General features: G+C 41.1%; 1 protein-coding gene across 1 annotated transcript in view; it reads right to left on the reverse strand.

Moving 5' to 3' along the window:
• dgkb (diacylglycerol kinase, beta) overlaps positions 1-19,635 on the reverse strand; it is a 134,001-nt gene that overhangs the window by 59,807 nt on the left and 54,559 nt on the right. Inside the window, 10 exon segments of the mRNA XM_061718560.1 lie at positions 1,887-2,047; positions 2,812-2,901; positions 3,566-3,651; positions 9,970-10,044; positions 10,592-10,665; positions 14,046-14,147; positions 17,769-17,867; positions 18,136-18,252; positions 18,454-18,542; positions 19,405-19,522. Coding sequence (XP_061574544.1) covers positions 1,887-2,047; positions 2,812-2,901; positions 3,566-3,651; positions 9,970-10,044; positions 10,592-10,665; positions 14,046-14,147; positions 17,769-17,867; positions 18,136-18,252; positions 18,454-18,542; positions 19,405-19,522 — 1,011 coding nt within the window.

Consider the following 19,635-nt stretch of genomic DNA (forward strand, 5'->3'; position numbering starts at 1 on the left):
TCACACAAAATTGTGTCCTTTGCATTCAGAGCACTGGTATACACGTGCACATTTACTCGTGCAGAAATACATTTCATCATTAAGACATGCACGTCTTTACAGATGGATTTAAATATCACTCCAGCCACAGGAAAGAGGCCCAATTTGTCATATTTTCCCCCTTTTTGCTTCTTTATATTGGTCCCCTGTTAATTTTTGCATGACAGTTCAAATTCTTCTCCTCATGCATAAAGGTTTTCAAGACCAAGCTCCGAGTCAAAGACATCATCGTTCCATGTTATCCGAACAGAGCACTGTGCTCTCACACTGCAGGTTTACTTGCGGTTCCTGGAGTCTCCAGAAGTAAAATGGGAAGCAGAGCCTTCAGTCACCAGGCTCCTTTATTGTGGAACCAGCTCTCAGTTTGGATTCTGAAGACAGATACTCTTATACCTTTGGGGTTAGTGCTATTTTTTTTCCTCTTTGGTAAAACCTACCATAAACCATCCTTTTAGATATGCATTTATAGGCCTAGATTGCCAAAAAGGCCTCCCATGATGCACTAATGACTATGTCTGTAATTGACTATGTGTCCTCTGTCTCTTTATTTATCTCTTTGCAGATTTCCCAACCCCAGGTTTGTTGGTATCAGTCAAGGGAGAAGGACATCTCTCATTTTTAAGAACTGGTATTACAGTACTACAGTTTTAATGAAAGGGGTTCTTATATTGGACTTAAACTGGTGTTAATTGGATGTTATTTAAATGAACTTATTTACTTTTCTCATACATGCCCTGACGTGAGCAATATGAACTGGTACGAATGAAATTAATTTAATTTAAAATTCAAATTTTCTGTTTAGTTAGATGGGATATTATAATGAACTAGTGCACAAAAAGACTACTAGAAATGTTTTTTATTGCATTACCAGTGCTGTTTTTGGGTCAGTTTGCTTGCCATACAGCCAATTTTTTTCAAATAATACATGAATAAGTCAATAATAATAATAATAATAATAATAATAATAAAACAGTAGAAAATACTTCCAATGAAATATTTGTAGCCATTTATATCACATTACATATCCAGCTACACATCAATTCAGGTTAGATGCAAAATATGTCATAATTTACAATCTTTTTCGTGCACTTATTTAGTGCTTTGCTGGGTTGTCTTTGCTTTTTTGTGATCAAGCTAATAGCTTTTTTAGCCTCAATGTTGCCAGGTGTATGAAAATGATCGTATTTGTACGATAATTATCGTATTTGTCTTATCTGTACGTTGTACGGTCAATAATCCCCAAAAAGGCCAAATATGCGATCATTAGACCATCCTGTGAATGTGTGGTTGTAATCAGCCTGAAACATAATGAGCCTTTGGTAGTTTTTTTTTAAAATTGCTGTTGTTTCAACTCTGCTATTTTTAAAACACTTGATTTTTTGTGGCATAATTTATGATTTGTCCAATTAAAATCTATTACCTTGGTATATTTATGTCTTTAAATTATTAATTTTAAATGTATTATTTTGTATTATTGTGTTACACCTTTTCAGGAGAGGTGCTTATCATCTTTTTTGCTTTGTTTGTTTTAAAGTATTTATCCAGTTTATTTTGATTTTCAAATGTGTGAACAAATTTTAATGAAAATGCACAATTTACAGCGCAGATGCTAAACAGGTTAACCGTGCATCTGCTTTCAGCAAAGATTATTCTCAGTTGACACTCAAAAACGTGCGACAGACACAGGAAGGTGTTTTTGCGGTGAGAGGCGTCATGCAGTTGTCAGGCAGCGTGTAATCAGCTGTCGATTACTCGTCTGCAGACCCAAATACAATTCAAATCCACAACAAAGTCAAGAATCCTGTTGCAATGCTGAACATATATATATATGTAAGTGTCTAGCTCACCACTCCGATGGAGAAGTAGTTGTTGACGATACTGTAAGGCACCGGGTCCCCTCGCTCATCCTTGTCTGTTGGTGTGACATCAATCTTCCAGCGATCCAGCATCACTTCCGTACTGTTTTCGATGTCTCGCAGGATCTTCAGGAGGCTCTCGCCCTCGTAGCCTCAGACACGAAAGCAAACGAGATGTTAAATTGGGTCGAGAAACGTTTGAGCCACTCGTCTTGATGCTAAGTGTCTTTCACGTCTAAAGAAAATGACCAGGAACGCTTCTTTTAAAAAGGGATATACGAAAAAGTTTACATTTCATTGACAATTCTCTTTCTAAAAACTTAAATATGGGTGTTTGAAGTGACTAAAACAGTCATATAGGTAAATAAAGTCAAATAAACACTACTGCCTTCTCGCTACCATACAGAGCTAGTTTATATCTAAAGATGCAGCCACTGCCCCGTCTCATCGCTCCTTCTGGGCTAACACAGTAGAAACTAAACTCCTTATTCACTTTTCACAGCTATAATAGTTGAGAGGGTATTTTTCTGTTTGCATTTAACCATTTGAGCCACTAGATATGATTATTATTGATGCAGTTTATCCATGTCATGAGCTTTTATACGCTTTAATCAAATATACGCTGATTTTTAAACTGATATAACCTACTGTGCTCACACTGAGTGTTAGATTTGTAGTTTGCCTTAGTCCACCTTAAATGAGTTCTGACACAAAGAAGGTAGCAGTGTTTCTGTATGATCTTATTGAGATTCATTACTTTTTTTATTCTTCTCAATTCTCAGTTTTCGCTGTCATTTCTGGATGCAGATACAGAATTATTAAATGTGCACATAAAAGTACACATAAAGTCCGTACAGCATTTCCTGCAGCAAAGAGCAGCATGCTTTGCTTTTTACTGTTCTGTGTTTGTAAGTACCTCCCCCCCATCGTAGACATCTTGCCAGGTCGTTGCCCGTGCCAAGTGGAAGTATACACACAGGAGGGTTCCTTTCCAGGTTGGCTTTATCTGCAGGAGTGGGCCAAAGAAAAAAAACACAAGAAGGCCAAGCTAAAATCAAGATGACAAAACTTGCAAAGAAACCAACAAAACAATTTTGAGCCTCGCCTGTAAAGCTATAACGTGATACGAGTTTCCAGTTGTGCAGCCTATTTCCAAAGACACAATTTGCCTGATGGTTATTACCCGCCTTTGTTTTGATTGATAAAAACAAAAAAAATGGAGGCAATTTTTGATAACCTGAGCAAGTAACACATCTCCAAGACCAAATATAGGAGTCCAGGTGATTTTTTTCATCCCGTCAAATCATGACTAATATGTTGTTTTCCAACTCATGTAATCGTCCCATTTGACAAGCCCTGCCTGTGCAGACTTGGGTGTAATGAAAGTGTTTATATAGAACCTATAAATAAAGCTTTACTACCACAGGCTAAAGAATAACCGTGATGCAGACTTCAAACTACCCCCCCCCCCCCCCCCCAAAAAAAAGGAAATGGACTGTTGCAATTCTATGTTGTACTTGTCTGAAAACTGAAGGTGCTATGTTGTGCAGCACTCCAGGAGATTTCAGAGTTCCTGTTAAACGACGGATGCTGTGGAAGGAAAACTAGGAACAAATTCCTGATGACACCGTGGAAGCATAGAAAATACGATGGACAAGAAACATCGCTACCAATGAAGTCCAGGATCCAGCCCACGGTGCCGTCTCCTCCGCAGGCCAACACTCTGAAATCAGGAACATCTCTGAAGAAGTTTAACCTGCAAAAAGCACAATTAACATTTGCTTTATGTCATCTTAAGCTTCAGAGAAATGCTACCTGATATAATGCATTTGAACGTCTGCTCTGTTGGTTCTGTGCATCTCAAGCATAGATAGGCTACTGTAAAAAAAAAAAAAAAAAAAAAAATCTGATAATTTCTGAAATCCTGCACAAACATCAGGACATGTTCCAAATCACACAGATGTGCTCATTATTGTGAATGCATAAATGCCTTCACGCTGATGATTCATTCTTTACACAGTACATTAAAGGCATCTCTATAATTCATTCGAAACAGAGTTTGGATGCGCTTCACACACTTTAATTAATATTTAATATATATATTATTTATATATATACTGTACAGATCAAACGTTTGTACACACTTCCCCATTTGTTTGAAAGAGAAAGTGTGTCCAAACCTTTGGTCTGTACGGTATATTAATATAATATATAATTATCTTGTTCATGTACAGGTGGTGGGGCCGTCCTTAACATTTTCGGTCCAAAAGATGGCAGCAAACTTCAATCTCATGTAAAAATGGTTAGAAATTGGATGCATGAGAATGAAATTTGGGTTGATTTGGTGATTTGGTGTGGAGCCCATGACTGGATCTTGGCGGTAAAATGTCAGTAACTTGGGGTGAAGCGCCGACATGACCTCATTCAGGTTCATTTTTAAGGATATTTCTGGGGTTAATGAGTTACACTTTTTACAAAAAGTGGAATTGATCAATACTAAATGTTTGACCAAATCTGGTTCGTCAGTAAATAAGATACGGTGAATGTAAGCTCACTAAATGGGTGCTAGCTAAAGAGATGTAAAGAGATGCTGTTTTCTTCTGTTATCGTACAGTAATTCATAGTTTGACTTTACATCCTGATTAAAAAGTATTCATCTATCATCTAATCTATTACTACTCATTTGTAAGTCATCTTAACAATGCGAACATTTTGTAGCCGTTTAGCTACCCATGTATCGGTGCATGTCATTACAAAAGCCACGATTTTCCGCTTCAGAATTGTAGTCATAAAAGCATTTTTGAAAAAAGGCTTCATTTATTTCCTGATCTGATGATTCAAAGAACAATTCCGTGACTTAAAAGTGACTGATTTGATGAGGTGGCTAAAGAGGGCAAGGCTAGTATTTCTGGTGCCTTATTTTTCATGACTATGGCGTACGCAACACGCTTCTCCACTGCAAACCCTGCCTAATGCCACTAAACAACACATGTCGCATTGATATTACTCATTCTGTGAGCTAGCCTGCCTGTTGGACGACTAATTGGATCATGACAGGCAATGTTCAGTCCAACTTCTTCCGTTCCTTCACAATAACAAAGCCCTAACTGAATGAGGCAGCCTCCCAGCCTCATATGGCGGGTAAATGATTCGCTCAATTACTCTCCAACTGGGGCCACAAACCATATTAGACTCAAAACAGACGGCCTCAAACATGAAAGGCAACTTTGAGGGTATTTAAATACCAAGAAACAAACACTTAATTTGTTGTAATTGCATTAGCGTTGCAGCTAATTGACAGTGGTGTGTGTGGCGGCCTTGGCCTGCAGTGTCCGCCGGTGACCGTTCACCCCGCTAATGTGTGCTGCTCCGAGTACACTTGACAAAATATTAACGAGGTTACGGCGGGGTAAGGTCACCCAGAATGCTGCGAGTGCTACGGGGAAGCTCTGGATTCAGGTCCGGATGAGGCCGGTGTTGTTTCAGGTCACTTTGAGAGAGAAAAGGACAAGTGTAAGGTGCCAGCTCTTCCAGCTCTTCCTGCAGGCATCTCCAACCTCAGCTAAAGTGCACCATGTTCCACCTGCTGAGGGAGTTTACTGCACTGTTTCTCACCGCTGTTTACCTCCTCAAGATAATGCTGAACTGCCACCAAATCCCACCAATTTGCTGGTTTGCTGATAGCTGACCAGAGGAAATAACACCCTGAACAAACTATTACGCTTCAAATGTTTGAAAAGCAGCTTCTTCCCCAGGAAACTGGATCTTCTGATCATATGTTCTTGACCCCAGCATGCGAATGCCTCATCGTCGGAGCGAGGCCCACTCTGCAGACGATCGGCCAGAAGGAGCCAGAACCAGACCACAGGACTGTTCTGATGACACCAACAGGACAACTATCCTGACCAGAGGTGTCAAGTAACAAAGTACAAATACTTTGTTATCTTACTTAAGTAGAAATTTTGGTTATCTATACTTCACTGGAGTAATTATTTTTCAGACGACTTTTTACTTTTACTCCTTACATTTTCACGCAATTATCTGTACTTTTTACTCCTTACATTTTAAAAACAGCCTTGTTACTCTATTTCATTTCGGCCTTTAAAAAAAAACTATCCAGTTAAATTGCTCCATCCGGATAGAGTGAATTTGGTTGTGGTTGTTTCAGATGTTCTTGTCCAGTTTTGTTCTTAAATCCGTTCCCTCAGATTCCTGCAACTAAACTTGGATGTACATTCCAATAAAGGTTAGGATAAATGATAACATGCCTCTGAAGTTTGACTTTTTGCACCATTCATCATATCTCCTGCTCTCTGAAACACATGTTAATGCTCAATAGTTCACATATATGGTTCTTTAATATATTTGCATTATACTAAGATGCATTCGTTTTCAATGGCTTTTGTCCTTAATGGCTTTTTTTCCCCCTTACATTACTTTTACTTTTATACTTTAAGTAGTTTTGAAACCAGTACTTTTGTACTTTTACTTGAGTAAAAAACTTGAGTTGATACTTCAACTTCTTCAAGAGTATTTCTAAACTCTAGTATCTATACTTCTACCTGAGTAATGAATGTGAATACTTTTGACACCTCTGATCCTGACTGAAACAGCTACTGCCTCCTCTGTTTTAGCAAACATTCACTTCTGCATGGACATTTCATCACCTACAAACCATAAACCATGGAAGAACAGAGAAGTTCAAAAGCTGCTGAAGTCACGCGACAACGGTTTCCTCTCCAGCTGCTTCGAGGAGCTACACAGCAGTCGGATCCAGAGTCTGCATGCTCTGGTGTTTAACACACATGAAGTGAGGAGGCCTCTCAGCTACATTAACCCCAACACAGCAGCCGGACCTGGTGGCGTTCCAGGATAAGAACCTCTGAGCTGACTGCAGTTTTCATGGGCTCCGTTAACATCTCGCTAGAGCAGCCCGTTGTCCACACATGCTATGTGGAGACCACCAGCCTATTTGCATTGGCAGGAAGAACGTGGAAGAGGTTCAGAGCTTCAGATTTCTCTGAACACACATCAGCCTGGATCTGAATCACCAACATATCAGCGACGGCTAAGAAAGATGTTATCAGCTCCACTTCCTGAGGAGGCTTAAAAAGGCACAACTCGCATGTGCTGGTTACTTTCTCACAGGTGCACCAGTAATAAACTCAGACTGCATCACAGCCGGGTACTCTGGCTGCAGCTCGGAGACCAGGAAGGTCCTGCAGCGCATCATAAAGACCGACCGGCGGACCGCTGGTACCCAGGGTCCAACACGGGAGCCGGTGCTGATGCAGATGCATGAATGTCATCAGAGACCCACGCTGGACACGGACTCTGCAACCCTCTGCAAACTGGGAGGCGGAACAGAACTCAGTAAACCAGTACGTCCAGACTTAAAGCACTTAAAGTGCTCACTCTCGTCCCACTAATTCAAGCGAGGCCTTAACTGCTACAAACCGTGCAATAATATATATCGTACACACTTTATCGTGTACACATCACTCTCCCCGTGTGTTTTTATCATCATTATAATCCACCACCATCCATTGTGAATACCGTATTGGTCCGAATATAAGACAGGGTTTTTTGTATTGAAATAAGACTTAAAAAGGGGGGGTCGTCTTACATTCGGGGTCTAGACTTTATACCCATTCACAACGCTAGATGGCGCCAGATATCTTTAAAGCGAATGCTGAACTTAACTCCCCAGGCCAAAGCCAACCCCTGTCACGAAGAAGAAAAATAAAAATAGCAGTAGCATGAAGAAGAAAAATAAAAAATACCGGTAAGAAGGAAAAGAGAAGAAAATAACAGAAGATATAACAGAAAATGTAGAAACGTAGCGACAATCTGGAGAAAAGTGGGTCGAAGAAGTTATGATGCAAACTTCAAAATCATGATTGGAATGAAGCAAAATAACATGCTTTTTCTCTCAAATATATTGTTATAATCATTTGTTTCAGATGTACTGTAATTATTTTCTGTATAAAAATTTAAGTTTTTTTCAAATTTGAGTCTTGAAAAGAGGGGGTCGTCTTATACTCGGGTCAATACGGTACATTGTGAATTAATTTGCTTATGATATTATTATTCTCTGCACCAAACTTTTTGTAATTATTTTAAACTTTAAACAGAGAAATGACATTATACCTGGTATACCAGGGTTTTTTTTTGTTTTTTTTTGTAACTAATGAAAACCAAACAATGTGGTAGCACGACGCCGATGCATTCCTGAAAAGTGAAGGAACCTGATGCATGCAAATGATCCATTCGCTTTTCTTTAATCACAACTGTGAGCCACAGAGGCCTGACGGCGTCCACGCCGCAGCCCGCCGTGAGCTGCTTGTCTGTATGCACGATCACACGTGGTATGGCGGGAGATTCACCTCCCATCAGGCAGTCACCGGTGTCGCCGTTCACATACAGCCATGCGCATATAGAGCCGCTCTTTGTGGAGGGGACGGCATGATGCCGTCGTCTCCAGGATTTGTTATGTGTGAGCTCACCTCATTTGTGGCTGTACGGCGTGACGGAAGCGAACGCGGGCTTTAATACTGAAGGCCTCTCTTGCATGTGATGCCGGTCATTAGATACGAGCAACCACAGCCAGCGGCATCATGATAATAAACACAAGATCATCAGCTGCAATGACTTGTGGGGGAGCAAACAAAGGAATGCATTTTCACTGTTTTCCTGCCTCTTTTCTGTTTTAATCCTTCTTATGTGTCTAGTTTGACTAAATTAGCAACAAAAAACATTTCTAAATCAAAATAAAAGGCATTTTGATCAGTTTAGATTTTCTACAATTCTTTGTGTGCAGAGAATTCAGGAGCCAAGTAAAACATTTGCTTTTATGAAGTGGAAACTAAGAGAAAAAAAGGGTAAATAAAACGAGTGAAAAGCCTTTTTTTTGTACTTTTTTTCAATTAAAACCAGAAATCAGTGCAGTGATTTGACCTTGAATCTGGTCATGCCATGTGCAGGACTTTTGTCACCACGGACCCCTTAATGTTATAAACTTCCTAAGATGTTGTTTAGATGAACTGCTATCATGTTTTCTAAAGTTAACATGACACGCCAGGAGTCTGAGTAGATAAAAATAAATACGTGACACAAAATAAAGGCAAAAAAGAGAGAAAAAGTTTGGTTTTACACTCATGAACTTTTATATTCTCTCTTGACTGCAGATTTTAATGCGTTTCACGTTCAACAAACAGCTTTCGCACAAAACCTTTTCAAAAGTGACCTTTTCATGACCAGAAATGACCCAAAGGATCATGTTTATAGAAAGTTCACGAAAGGCAAATTTGAAAAATATCCTTTGAGATTTCCAAGTCTGTACTTTTCGGTATTGAAATTTTAAAATGAGTGATGAAAACCTGTCACGAAGATGCAATAAATCAGTGGTTCCCAACCTTTTTTCCTTGTTCCCCCCCTACTTGTGTCTATGACCAGCCGGGCCCCCCGACCCGTACGTACTAGCACCAAAATAGTCTTTAATTGAAAAAATTAACATTAATTATGTTTTTTTTTATACATTTCTCTTTGGTTTACTCTGTGTACATATGATTTTGTTTTTCTCCAATGTCTCCAATGTATAAAATACGCACAAAAGGACATAAAAGGAAATAAAAATATTTCTGAAAAATGTCTCTTTTAATATGAGACCAAAATGTTTTAAATTTTTCCTTTAACAACCTGTCGGAGTAGATTAAATGTTGAATAATGATATAATAATAAGGAATTAAATAATTTCCTGTGTTTGTCACCTGTGTATAAAAAAAACACAAAAAATATTCAAGACATCCATAAATTATTCCTAACAATGTCTTATGAATGACTCATTCGCAAATATAATTTTTACAACTGCATAATTTCAAAACAGACAAAGTTTCACGCCCCCCCAGAGATCTCTGGCGCCCCCCGAGTAGGGGACTGGACCCCAGGTTGGGAACCACTGCAATAATTCACATGTTCAGCCGCAGAAACCGCCATCAATAAAGGCAACATTTAATCCGATGCCACCTCTGTAACAGACGTTTTAAAACAGACTTCCTGGTATTGTCCAGCTTACCCAGGCATGGGGCCGTTCTTGGCCAGGTTGTAGACTTGTCTCGGGTTCAGGAGATACTGGAACTTTCTGTAAATCCTAAAGAAGGAAATCAGCAAACATATTTCTGATAAATACATCATCTGACTTAGCTGTCACACTTTTTTTTTCCCCTCCTTCTTTCTTTAGTGTGATGAGGGCACATGCAGACCTCACGTCCAATCGGTGCTGGACTGGGCAGCAGGGTGGGACAGCCCCCTTGAGCAGAAACCATTAGAAAGACTAATTCATTTTAATTTCAATTTCATTATATCAACCGGCTGAAGTCATATTTTGATCTCATAATTTAAACAAATGAGGGCCGGCATAATAAGAATTGAATGAATATGCTTCAGTAATAACCCAATTAGCCCTGGGTTAAGGAAGAGGTGCCGGTCGGCGACAAGACAGCGGGGAGAGTGTCAGAAGAGGGAGCCGTGGGTGCAAGGCAGCCAGCGCTTTAGGTAAATGTTATTGTGTTTTTTATTTGACTAAGTAAGCCTGAAGCACTTGTCAGCCAGAGGCCACGCTGTTTCCTTCCCTCTGCGGCGGAGGAGTGCGGCTTCAGAGGCCTCTTGTAGCATGTTGAGACAGGTTGTGTACTTACCTCTCCCCCTGCTTCCCCCCGCTCTTTGGATTGACAAACACCAGCAGAGGATGAGTGCCCTCTATTGTTGTGATCTGTGTGGAAGATGTCAAAACAAACCGTCGGTGTTTGGAGACTGCAGGATGCTTCACAGGAATTCACTTTCAAGCCGTATCCCTCAGACGTTTTATCAAGTACATACAGCACTTCCAAACCATCTGCTCGGGTTTCCTCTCACCTGGCCAAGTGTGAGCGCTCGCCGGCTCCTTTTCACAGAGCACAAAACTTTTACTTTGATGACCTTACATGATGCGCTTTTAAAAGTCTTCATTTGCTAGATTATGTCACATTCCTACGGAAGAGTATTAGGGCCAGGCAAGAGAAAAAAAATTTGAGAGTGGAAGATTTTTTTCTATTGTGCACTTTGAGAAAAAATACAAAATGTCGAGAAAAAAGTCGAAATGTCGAGATTGTTGAAATACAATTTCGAGAAAAAAGTCGAAATTTCGCCTTTTTTTTCAACATTTCAACTTTTTTTTTCGACATTTCGACTTTTTTCTCGAAATTATACTTCAACAATATTCTCGACATTTCTACTTTTTTCTCAACATTTCAACTTTATTCTCAACATTTTGACTTTATTCACGAAATTTTGACTTTTTTCTCAACATTTCGACTTTTTTCTCAACATTTCGACTTTATTCTCAACATTTCAACTTTATTCACGAAATTTTGACTTTTTTCTCAACATTTCGACTTTTTTCTCTAAATTATACTTCAAACAATATTCTCGACATTTCGACTTTTTCCCCAGACATTTAGACTTTTTTCTTAAAATTTCTACTTTTTTCTCAACATTTCGACTTTTTTCTCAAAATTATACTTCAACAATATTCTCGACATTTCTACATTTTTCTCAACATTTCGACTTTATTCTCAACATTTCGACTTTATTCACGAAACTTTGACTTTTTCTCAACATTTCGACTTTTTTCTCGAAATTATACTTCAACAATATTCTCGACATTTCGACTTTTTTCTCAACATTTCGACTTTATTCTCAACATTTAGACTTTATTGACGAAATTTTGACTTTTTCTCGACATTTCGACTTTTTCCCCAGACATTTAGACTTTTTTCTTAAAATTTCTACTTTTTTCTCGACATTTCGACTTTTTTCTCCAAGCGCATAATGAAAAAAAAATCTTCCTCCTCTAAAATATTATTTTTATTTTTCTCCTGCCTGGCCCTAATACTCTTCCGTACATTCCAGTAATTTCATGAATCAAATTAAACTGAAGTACTTGTTGAAGTATCCCGTGACAACTTTATTCTGATGTTTACTGGTATGAGGTGCAAATCAAAGCCCGGTAACTACAGCACCGTAAACCGACTAATCTACCTAAGCGTCAGTCAATACGCTCCACCTTATAACTCACAGTCGTTCAGTCAGTGCGTATATATTGCCTAATTGGCGGGGCGGTTTGTCTCCAGCGATGTGGGAGAGGGTTCTCCAGTCAGTCTGAGTCGGAGTGAAGGCGTAACGCTCCCCGTTGCCGCGAGCTGGGATCCAGCGGCCCCCGTTTGAATTGTCCTTCCTACAGTTCAGTCTGCAACAACTGGCCCAGCGCTCTCCCTGACACAGATGAAGCACTTAACTCCCCCTGTCTGCTATCCCAGCAGGCCGAGGGCGAATTAATGAGCTCCCCGTCCAGTCCGGAGTGATCCATTACTTCCTGTAATTATAAATAATAATCTAGATTATTACGCTGGTTAGCCAGCACGAGGCAGAGATGGATGTGCCCGGGCTATGATTCATCACATTTCTCCCTCGGCCGCACGCGCAGACGAGCAGTCGCCACCGACGGACCAAGGTTTCCAACGGCCAACGTGCTGGATGACGGATGTTAGAGCGGATCCGGCCGGACTGGGATTCGCTGGACGGTTAGTTACCAGCAGAGTCCCATCATGCACCTGGCTCAGACGTTCATCTCAAACAGTCAACAAACAAGAAAAGAGCTTGATGGATGGAAACTCTGAGGATCCAGAAGGCAACGCTTAACCCTTGTGCTGTCTTCAGGTCAAGGAAGGGAGGAAGGGAAGAAAGGAGGAAGGAAGGGAGAAAGAAAAGAAGGAAGGAAGGAAGGAAGGAAGGAAGGAAGGAAGGAAGGAAGGAAGGAAGGAAGGGAGGAAGGAAGGAAGACAGGAAGGAAGGAAGGAAGGAAGGAAGGAAGGAAGGAAGGAAGGAAGGAAGGAAGGAAGGAAGGAAGGGGAGAAAAAAAAGAAGGAAGGAAGGGAGAAAGAAAAGAAGGAATGAAGGGAGGAAAGAAGGAAGAAAGACAAGAAGGAAGGAAGGAAGAAAGAAAAGAAGGAAGGAAGGAAGGAAGGAAGGAAGGAAGGAAGGAAGGAAGGAAGGAAGGAAGGAAGGAAGGAAGGAAGGAAGGAAGGAAGGAAGGAAGGAAGGAAGGAAGAAAAGAAGGAAGGAAGGAAGGGAGAAAAGAAGGAAGGAAGGAAGGGAGAAAAGAAGAAAGGAAGGAAGGAAGGAAGGAAGGAAAAAAGAAGGAAGGAAGGAAGGAAGGAAGGAAGGAAGGAAGGAAGGAAGGAAGGAAGGAAGGAAGGAAGGAAGGAAGGAAGGAAGGAGAGAAAAAAAAGAAGGAAGGAAGGAAGGAAGGAAGGAAGGAAAGGAAGGAAGGAAGGAAGGGGAGAAAAAAAAGAAGGAAGGGAGAAAATAAGGAAGGAAGGAAGGAAGGAAGGAAGGAAGGAAGGAAGGAAGGAAGGAAGGAAAAAAGGAAGGAAAGGGAGAAAAGAAGGAAGGAAGAAAAAAAAGGAAGGAAGGGAGAAAAGAAAGAAGGAAAGAGGGGAGGAAAGAAAGAAGGAAGGAAGGAAAGAAGGAAGGAAGGAAAGAAGGAAGGAAGGAAAGAAGGAAGGAGGAAGAAGGAGGAAAGAAGGAAAGGAGAATGAGGTCATTTTGACCCAAAGACAATAGGGTTAAATCCACTGAACACAGAGAGGAAACGTCCGTCATTCCTGACTGGATGTCACTGACTCGCTGTTTAACTCACAACGCTGCTCCTCACACTTCAGTTTCTTCTTCTGCAGCAGCGGCAGCGGCGCTCAGATCTGACCATCACACACTCATATCTGACCATCACACACTCATATCTGACCATCACACACTCAGATCTGACCATCACACACTCAGATGTTTTAAAGAGGTCCAGAGTTCAGTCTTTACGCAGGGCGGAGTCACGCAGTACCTGACCTTTTGATTCGCCTCATCGTTTGTGCTTTTAAATCTAAACCAGATTTTGAGAAGCTGACCACTGATCAGATGAGGTGAATGAAAGATGTACAGAGGTTTAGGGAAAATGCATGTTTGCCATTGATACATAGAGAGACAAAGAGCGGGTGATTATGGTGTGGAAATGTGAATGTGTACGACGGAGAGACGGACATCGACACGGAGCTGAGAGACCTGCAGTCCTTGGCCGTCCACCGTGACCGAGTTGGCCCTCTGCATCTTCCCTCGGCTGGACTGGCTGGACCGAGAGTCCTTCCTCACCGTCGACTGCCTTTCCTGCGGCCGGAAATCAAACAGTTGAGAGGATCCGTGATTCCCAACAAACTATTTCTGCTCAAATGTAGGCATTTTAAGGTGAATTTTAAAGCAAGAAAACAAAGCAATGCTATCCCTGGGTGTGGTGCAAAGACAGGAGACGGGGAAGAGCGGTACGAGGTCGCTGCATGGATCCAGCTGTGGAAGCTGCAGTCAGACACATGTTCAGCACGGGGTCATTTATGTGCTGGAGCATCCAGAGCATGACCGCAGATTTACTTTACTTCTCTGTTCTTTTTAACTACTTTAACCCTTGTGCTGTCTGCGGGTCAAGGAAGGAGGAAGGAAGAAAAGAAGGAAGGAAGAAAAGAAGGAAGGGAAGATGGAAGGAAGGGAAGAAGGAAGGAAGGAAGGAAGGAAGGAAGGAAGGAAGGAAGGAAGGAAGGAAGGAAGGAAGGAAGGAAGGAAAAAAGGAAGGAAGGGGGGAAAGAAGGAAGGAAGGGAGAAAGAAAAGAAGGAAGGGAGAAAAGAAGGAAGGAAGGGAGAAAAGAAGGAAGGAAGGAAGGAAGGAAGGAAGGAAGGAAGGAAGGAAGGAAGGAAGGAAGGAAGGAAGGAAGGAAGGAAGGAAGGAAGGAAGGAAGGAAAGAAGGAAGGAATGAAGGAAGGAAGGAAAGGAGTAAAGAAGGAAGGAAGGAAGGAAGGGAGAAAAGAAGGAAGGAAAGGAGGAAGGAAGGGAAAAAAGAAGGAAGGAAGGGAGGAAAGAAGGAAGGAAGGGAGAAAAAAAGGAAGGAAGGAAGGAAGGAATGAAGGAAGGAAGGAAGGAAAGGAGTAAAGAAGGAAGGAAGGGAGGAAAGAAGGAAGGAAGGGAGAAAATAAAGGAAGGAAGGGAGAAAAAAAAGAAGGAAGGAAGGAAGGAAGGAAGGAAGGAAGGAAGGAAGGAAGGAAGGAAGGAAGGAAGGAAGGAAGGAAGGAAGGAAGGAAAGGAGTAAAGAAGGAAGGAAGGGAGAAGGAAGGAGAGAGCAGGAGGAAAGAAGGAAGGAAGGGAGAAAAGAAGGGAGGAAAGAAGGAAGGGAGGGAAAAAAGAAGGAAGGAAGGAAGGAAGGAAGGAAGGAAGGAAGGGAAGAAGGAAGGAGAGAGCAGGAGGAAAGAAGGAAGGAAGGGAGAAAAGAAGGGAGGAAAGAAGGAAGGGAGGGAAAAAAGAAGGAAGGAAGGAAGGAAGGAAGGAAGGAAGGAAGGAAGGAAGGAAGGAAGGAAGGAAGGAAGGAAGGAAGGAAAGGAGTAAAGAAGGAAGGAAGGGAGAAGGAAGGAGAGAGCAGGAGGAAAGAAGGAAGGAAGGGAGAAAAGAAGGGAGGAAAGAAGGAAGGGAGGGAAAAAAGAAGGAAGGAAGGAAGGAAGGAAGGAAGGAAGGAAGGAAGGAAGGAAGGAAGGAAGGAAGGAAGGAAGGAAGGAAGGAAGGAAGGAAGGGAAGAAGGAAGGAGAGAGCAGGAGGAAAGAAGGATATGAGAATTAGGTCATTTTGACCCAAAGACAGTACAAGGGTTAAAGCCAACGAAAATGTATCTGTTTTAGAGAAATATAGAGTGTTTAGCTTTATTTATTCTGGACGGCGCAGAGACGTTGTCGAGGTGACGTCTAGATCAGAGGGGTCAAACTCAGTCATGCCCGGGGCTGTCGGATCACGGTCCACGTACGCGTTTCATATGTCGAAAACAAACTTTCTGATTGAATAAAAAAGAAAATAAAAGACACTCGAATGAGACGAATGACATTTGTTCTTTCATAGCTCTAACAGCAGGTTTCCTTCGTCTTCATCACGCGCTGGTTCCTCTCAAAGGTGTTTGCTGTGAAGCACAGAGCGCATTTGAGCAGCTTTGTTCTGGAAACAAAGCAAAAAAACATAAAAACAGTAAAAATGTAAGCTCCGTCTGAACAGACCAATCGTGGCTCGAGAGCCGAGAGCAGTTCAGAGGATCCGTCTGCGGGGCCATGAGGCGATGAGGCGAGCAGACGTTACGATGACCAAGGGTCAGGGTTCAGGTACTGAACTGCCGTGGGGATAAAGGGGGCTCTCCTCCGCTGAGTGCAGCATCCAGACACTGGATTTATAAGTTGTATCGACAGAAGAACGCTCCAACTAGCGGGCTAGTTTTAACCACTCCAGTGCAAGAGGAGATACGATCTCTCAGGCCGAAAACGACGCAAGCCAGAACTGTATGGAGCCAAATCAAGGCTAAAAGTTTTGCTAATTTGAAAATAAAATTTGAACCTGAAAATTCTTTTTTACAGTTTAAATTTTTTTTTCAGTATCAGATCTTTTTTCAGTTTCAAATTTTTTTTTTCAGTGTCAGATCTTTTTTTCAGTTTCAGATCTTTTTTTTTTTCAATTTCACGTCTTTTTTTCAGTTTCACATCTTTTTTTTTTCAGTTTAAATTTTTTTTTTTCAGTTTCAGACTTTTGGCCCGGATCTGACGTGGGGGGCGTGGCATCAACTGAAAGGGGCGTGGCATCATGAGTGACAGCAGAACAGAGAAGGCGGGGGACCTTCCTCAGTCATGTTGCCTTCAGGAAACGTAGGTTGCAGAAGTTATCAGTAGAAGTTTGATTCAACACTGTATATACACCATATTCACGTGATTGGCAGTGGAAAAAACGGACACTAGTGACACATTTCTGTTTAAGAAGCTGTTTTAGACCGTACTTGGTAGTATGTGGAAGTGGGAAATGTCAAACTTTAAAGTGTGGCTGTTGAACTGTACAGTCTGGCATAGTTTATTGCTTTTATACTGCGATTGGTGCCAAGTATGGTCTAAAACAGCTTTTTAAACAGAAATGTGTCACTAATATCAGTCTTTTCCACTGTCAATCACGTGAATATAGTGTATAGCCTATAAAGTGTTGAATCATACTTCTACTGATAACTTCTGCAACCTACGTTTCCTGAAGGCAACATGACTGAGGAACGTCCCCCGCCTTCTCTGTTCTGCTGTCACTCATGATGCCACGCCCCTCTCAGTTGATGCCACATCGGGGCCAAAAGTCTGAAACTGAAAAAAAAAATTGAAACTGAAAAAAAAAGAAGTGAAACTGAAAAAAAGATCTGAAACTGAAAAAAAGATCTGAAACTGAAATAAAAAGATCTGAAACTGAAAAAAAGATACTGAAAAAAAAAATTGAAACTGTAAAAAAGAATTTTCAGGTTCAAATTTTATTTTCAAATTAGCAAAACTTTTGGCCTTGATTTGGCTCCATAGAACTGGGACACGAGCGTTGAGTTTGACTCGTCTGATCTAGAATGAAGGTTCTGGTTTCCCAACTTTCCTTCTAATGTCTTTATTGCTTTTGACTTTTTGCCACTTAACAAAAACCCTGTCCATAAGTCTCACTGTGACTGTGTCTTTTTATGCTCAATTGTTTGCAAAAACCTCTTAAGTTTTAAAGAAAACTTACTAAGTAATCCCACTTCCAACGTTTGAAACATACTTTTTTGACTTAGGAAATAAACTTCTAAAGAAAAATGGATTTGCTGTTCCAGAGCTCAGTGGGAGAACACAGGCTGATGATTGGATCTTCAGGTGACACAGCATCAAACAAGGTCAGGCTCAGCCAGCGGGACTCCTGACCGCCGAGGAGCCGTGTCTTACCAGGACGACGGGGCAGATTGAGTTGGGGGGCAGGATGTGATCCTTCAGGGGTCCACAATCACACTCCGGCTTTACATGGGAGGCACACTTGTTATGGAGCTGGAGGAAGTAACAAAGTTTATCAGCAGCCAGCTCGTGGCAATTGTAGTACATGTTTAACGGTACACTTTCAAGGTATATTTATTCTCAATGCATACGCCATTCCCTTTGTTTTATTTGCTATTATCCTGCAAACTGCAAACAAGCGTTTTCCAAGTGTAAATTGGTGCTTGTGAGGCATCAGAGGTGCAAAAACGAAAATCTAAACAACAAAAAGCAGTGGGAATATAATGAGAAGGTGGCTGGCTCTCCTCGGGTGGCGGCTTACCGTGATTTGACACCAAACACAGTGGAGCCCAGTCAGGCCCTGGTAACACTTAATGGTTTTATGACACTTGTCACACTTGGTGGGGCAGTTCCCTTCCACCCAGAAATGATGCATCACCTACGGAGAGGAGGAGAAACGGAGTACTGGGGAAAACAAGATGTACACTGGGGCACGAGCGGCACAACAATTAAAGAAAGCAAGACGGAGGGAAGAAAAGCCAGCGAGAAGAAAAGAAAGAGGCCGAACAAACTGTGCGTTCCACAACATTTAAACTGGTGATCAAAGATGCAGATGAAGCTGAGAATGAGCTCAACTCACCTCCGTGTTTTTCTTGGACTTCATGTAGGTTTTGATGCAAGAATGCGGCGCACGAGCCACACAGCGCTCGTGCACGGTGTACTTGCAGACTGGCAAAGAAAAAAAAACATTTATGTACAGTTTTCGGTTTGTTTTTTCAATCACAATCAGAGGTGTCAAAAGTATTCACATTCATTACTCAGGTAGAAGTATAGATACTAGAGTTTAAAAATACTCCTGTAGAAGTTGAAGTATCAACTCAAGTTTTTTACTCAAGTAAAAGTATAAAAGTACTGGTTTCAAAACTACTTAAAGTATAAAAGTAAAAGTAATGTAAGGGGGAAAAAAGCCATTAAGGACAAAAGCCATTGAAAATGAATGCATCTTAGTATAATGCAAATATATTAAAGAACCATATATGTGTACCATATAAGTATTGTTATGGTGCAAAAAGTCAAACTTCAGAGGCATGTTATCATTTATCCTAACCTTTATTGGAATGTACATCCAAGTTTAGTTGCAGGAATCTGAGGGAACGGATGTAAGAACAAAACTGGACAAGAACATCTGAAACAACCACAACCAAATTCACTCTATCCGGATGGAGCAATTTAACTGGATAGTTTTATTTTAAAGGCCGAAATGAAATAGAGTAACGAGGCTGTTTTTAAAATGTAAGGAGTAAAAAGTACAGGTAATTGCGTGAAAATGTAAGGAGTAAAAGTAAAAAGTCGTCTGAAAAATAATTACTCCAGTGAAGTAAAGATAACCAAAATTTCTACTTAAGTAAGGTAACGAAGTATTTGTACTTTGTTACTTGACACCTCTGATCACAATTGAAGTCACAGTTAATAACATGTACAGAAAGGGGCTTTGTTGTGAAGTGGCCCCTTTTCTGGGGTTTGGATGTCTATATCTGTCTCAGCAGAGCGGTGTATCCGTCAAACGGCTATGAAGAGGTAAATGGCTCACATGAGCAGCAGAGTCCCTGCTTCCCCAGTCCAATCAGCATGTTGAGACACAGGTTACAGTAGGCCGGTTTGTTGAAGTGCTTCAGTCTCCACACGTGCTGCCCGTCATCTTTCACATTCTGTAGAAACAGAAAAGAAACATCTGACTGAGGTATGTCCTCGGGGAAGCTTTTAATGGTTAGACCGGTTGATCCTCTAAACTTTGTAAGAAAGCACTTTCAGCTTTATTCAC

The sequence above is a fragment of the Cololabis saira genome, chromosome 3 (genome assembly GCF_033807715.1).
Source record: "Cololabis saira isolate AMF1-May2022 chromosome 3, fColSai1.1, whole genome shotgun sequence".
Classification (NCBI taxonomy): Eukaryota; Metazoa; Chordata; class Actinopteri; order Beloniformes; family Belonidae; genus Cololabis; species Cololabis saira.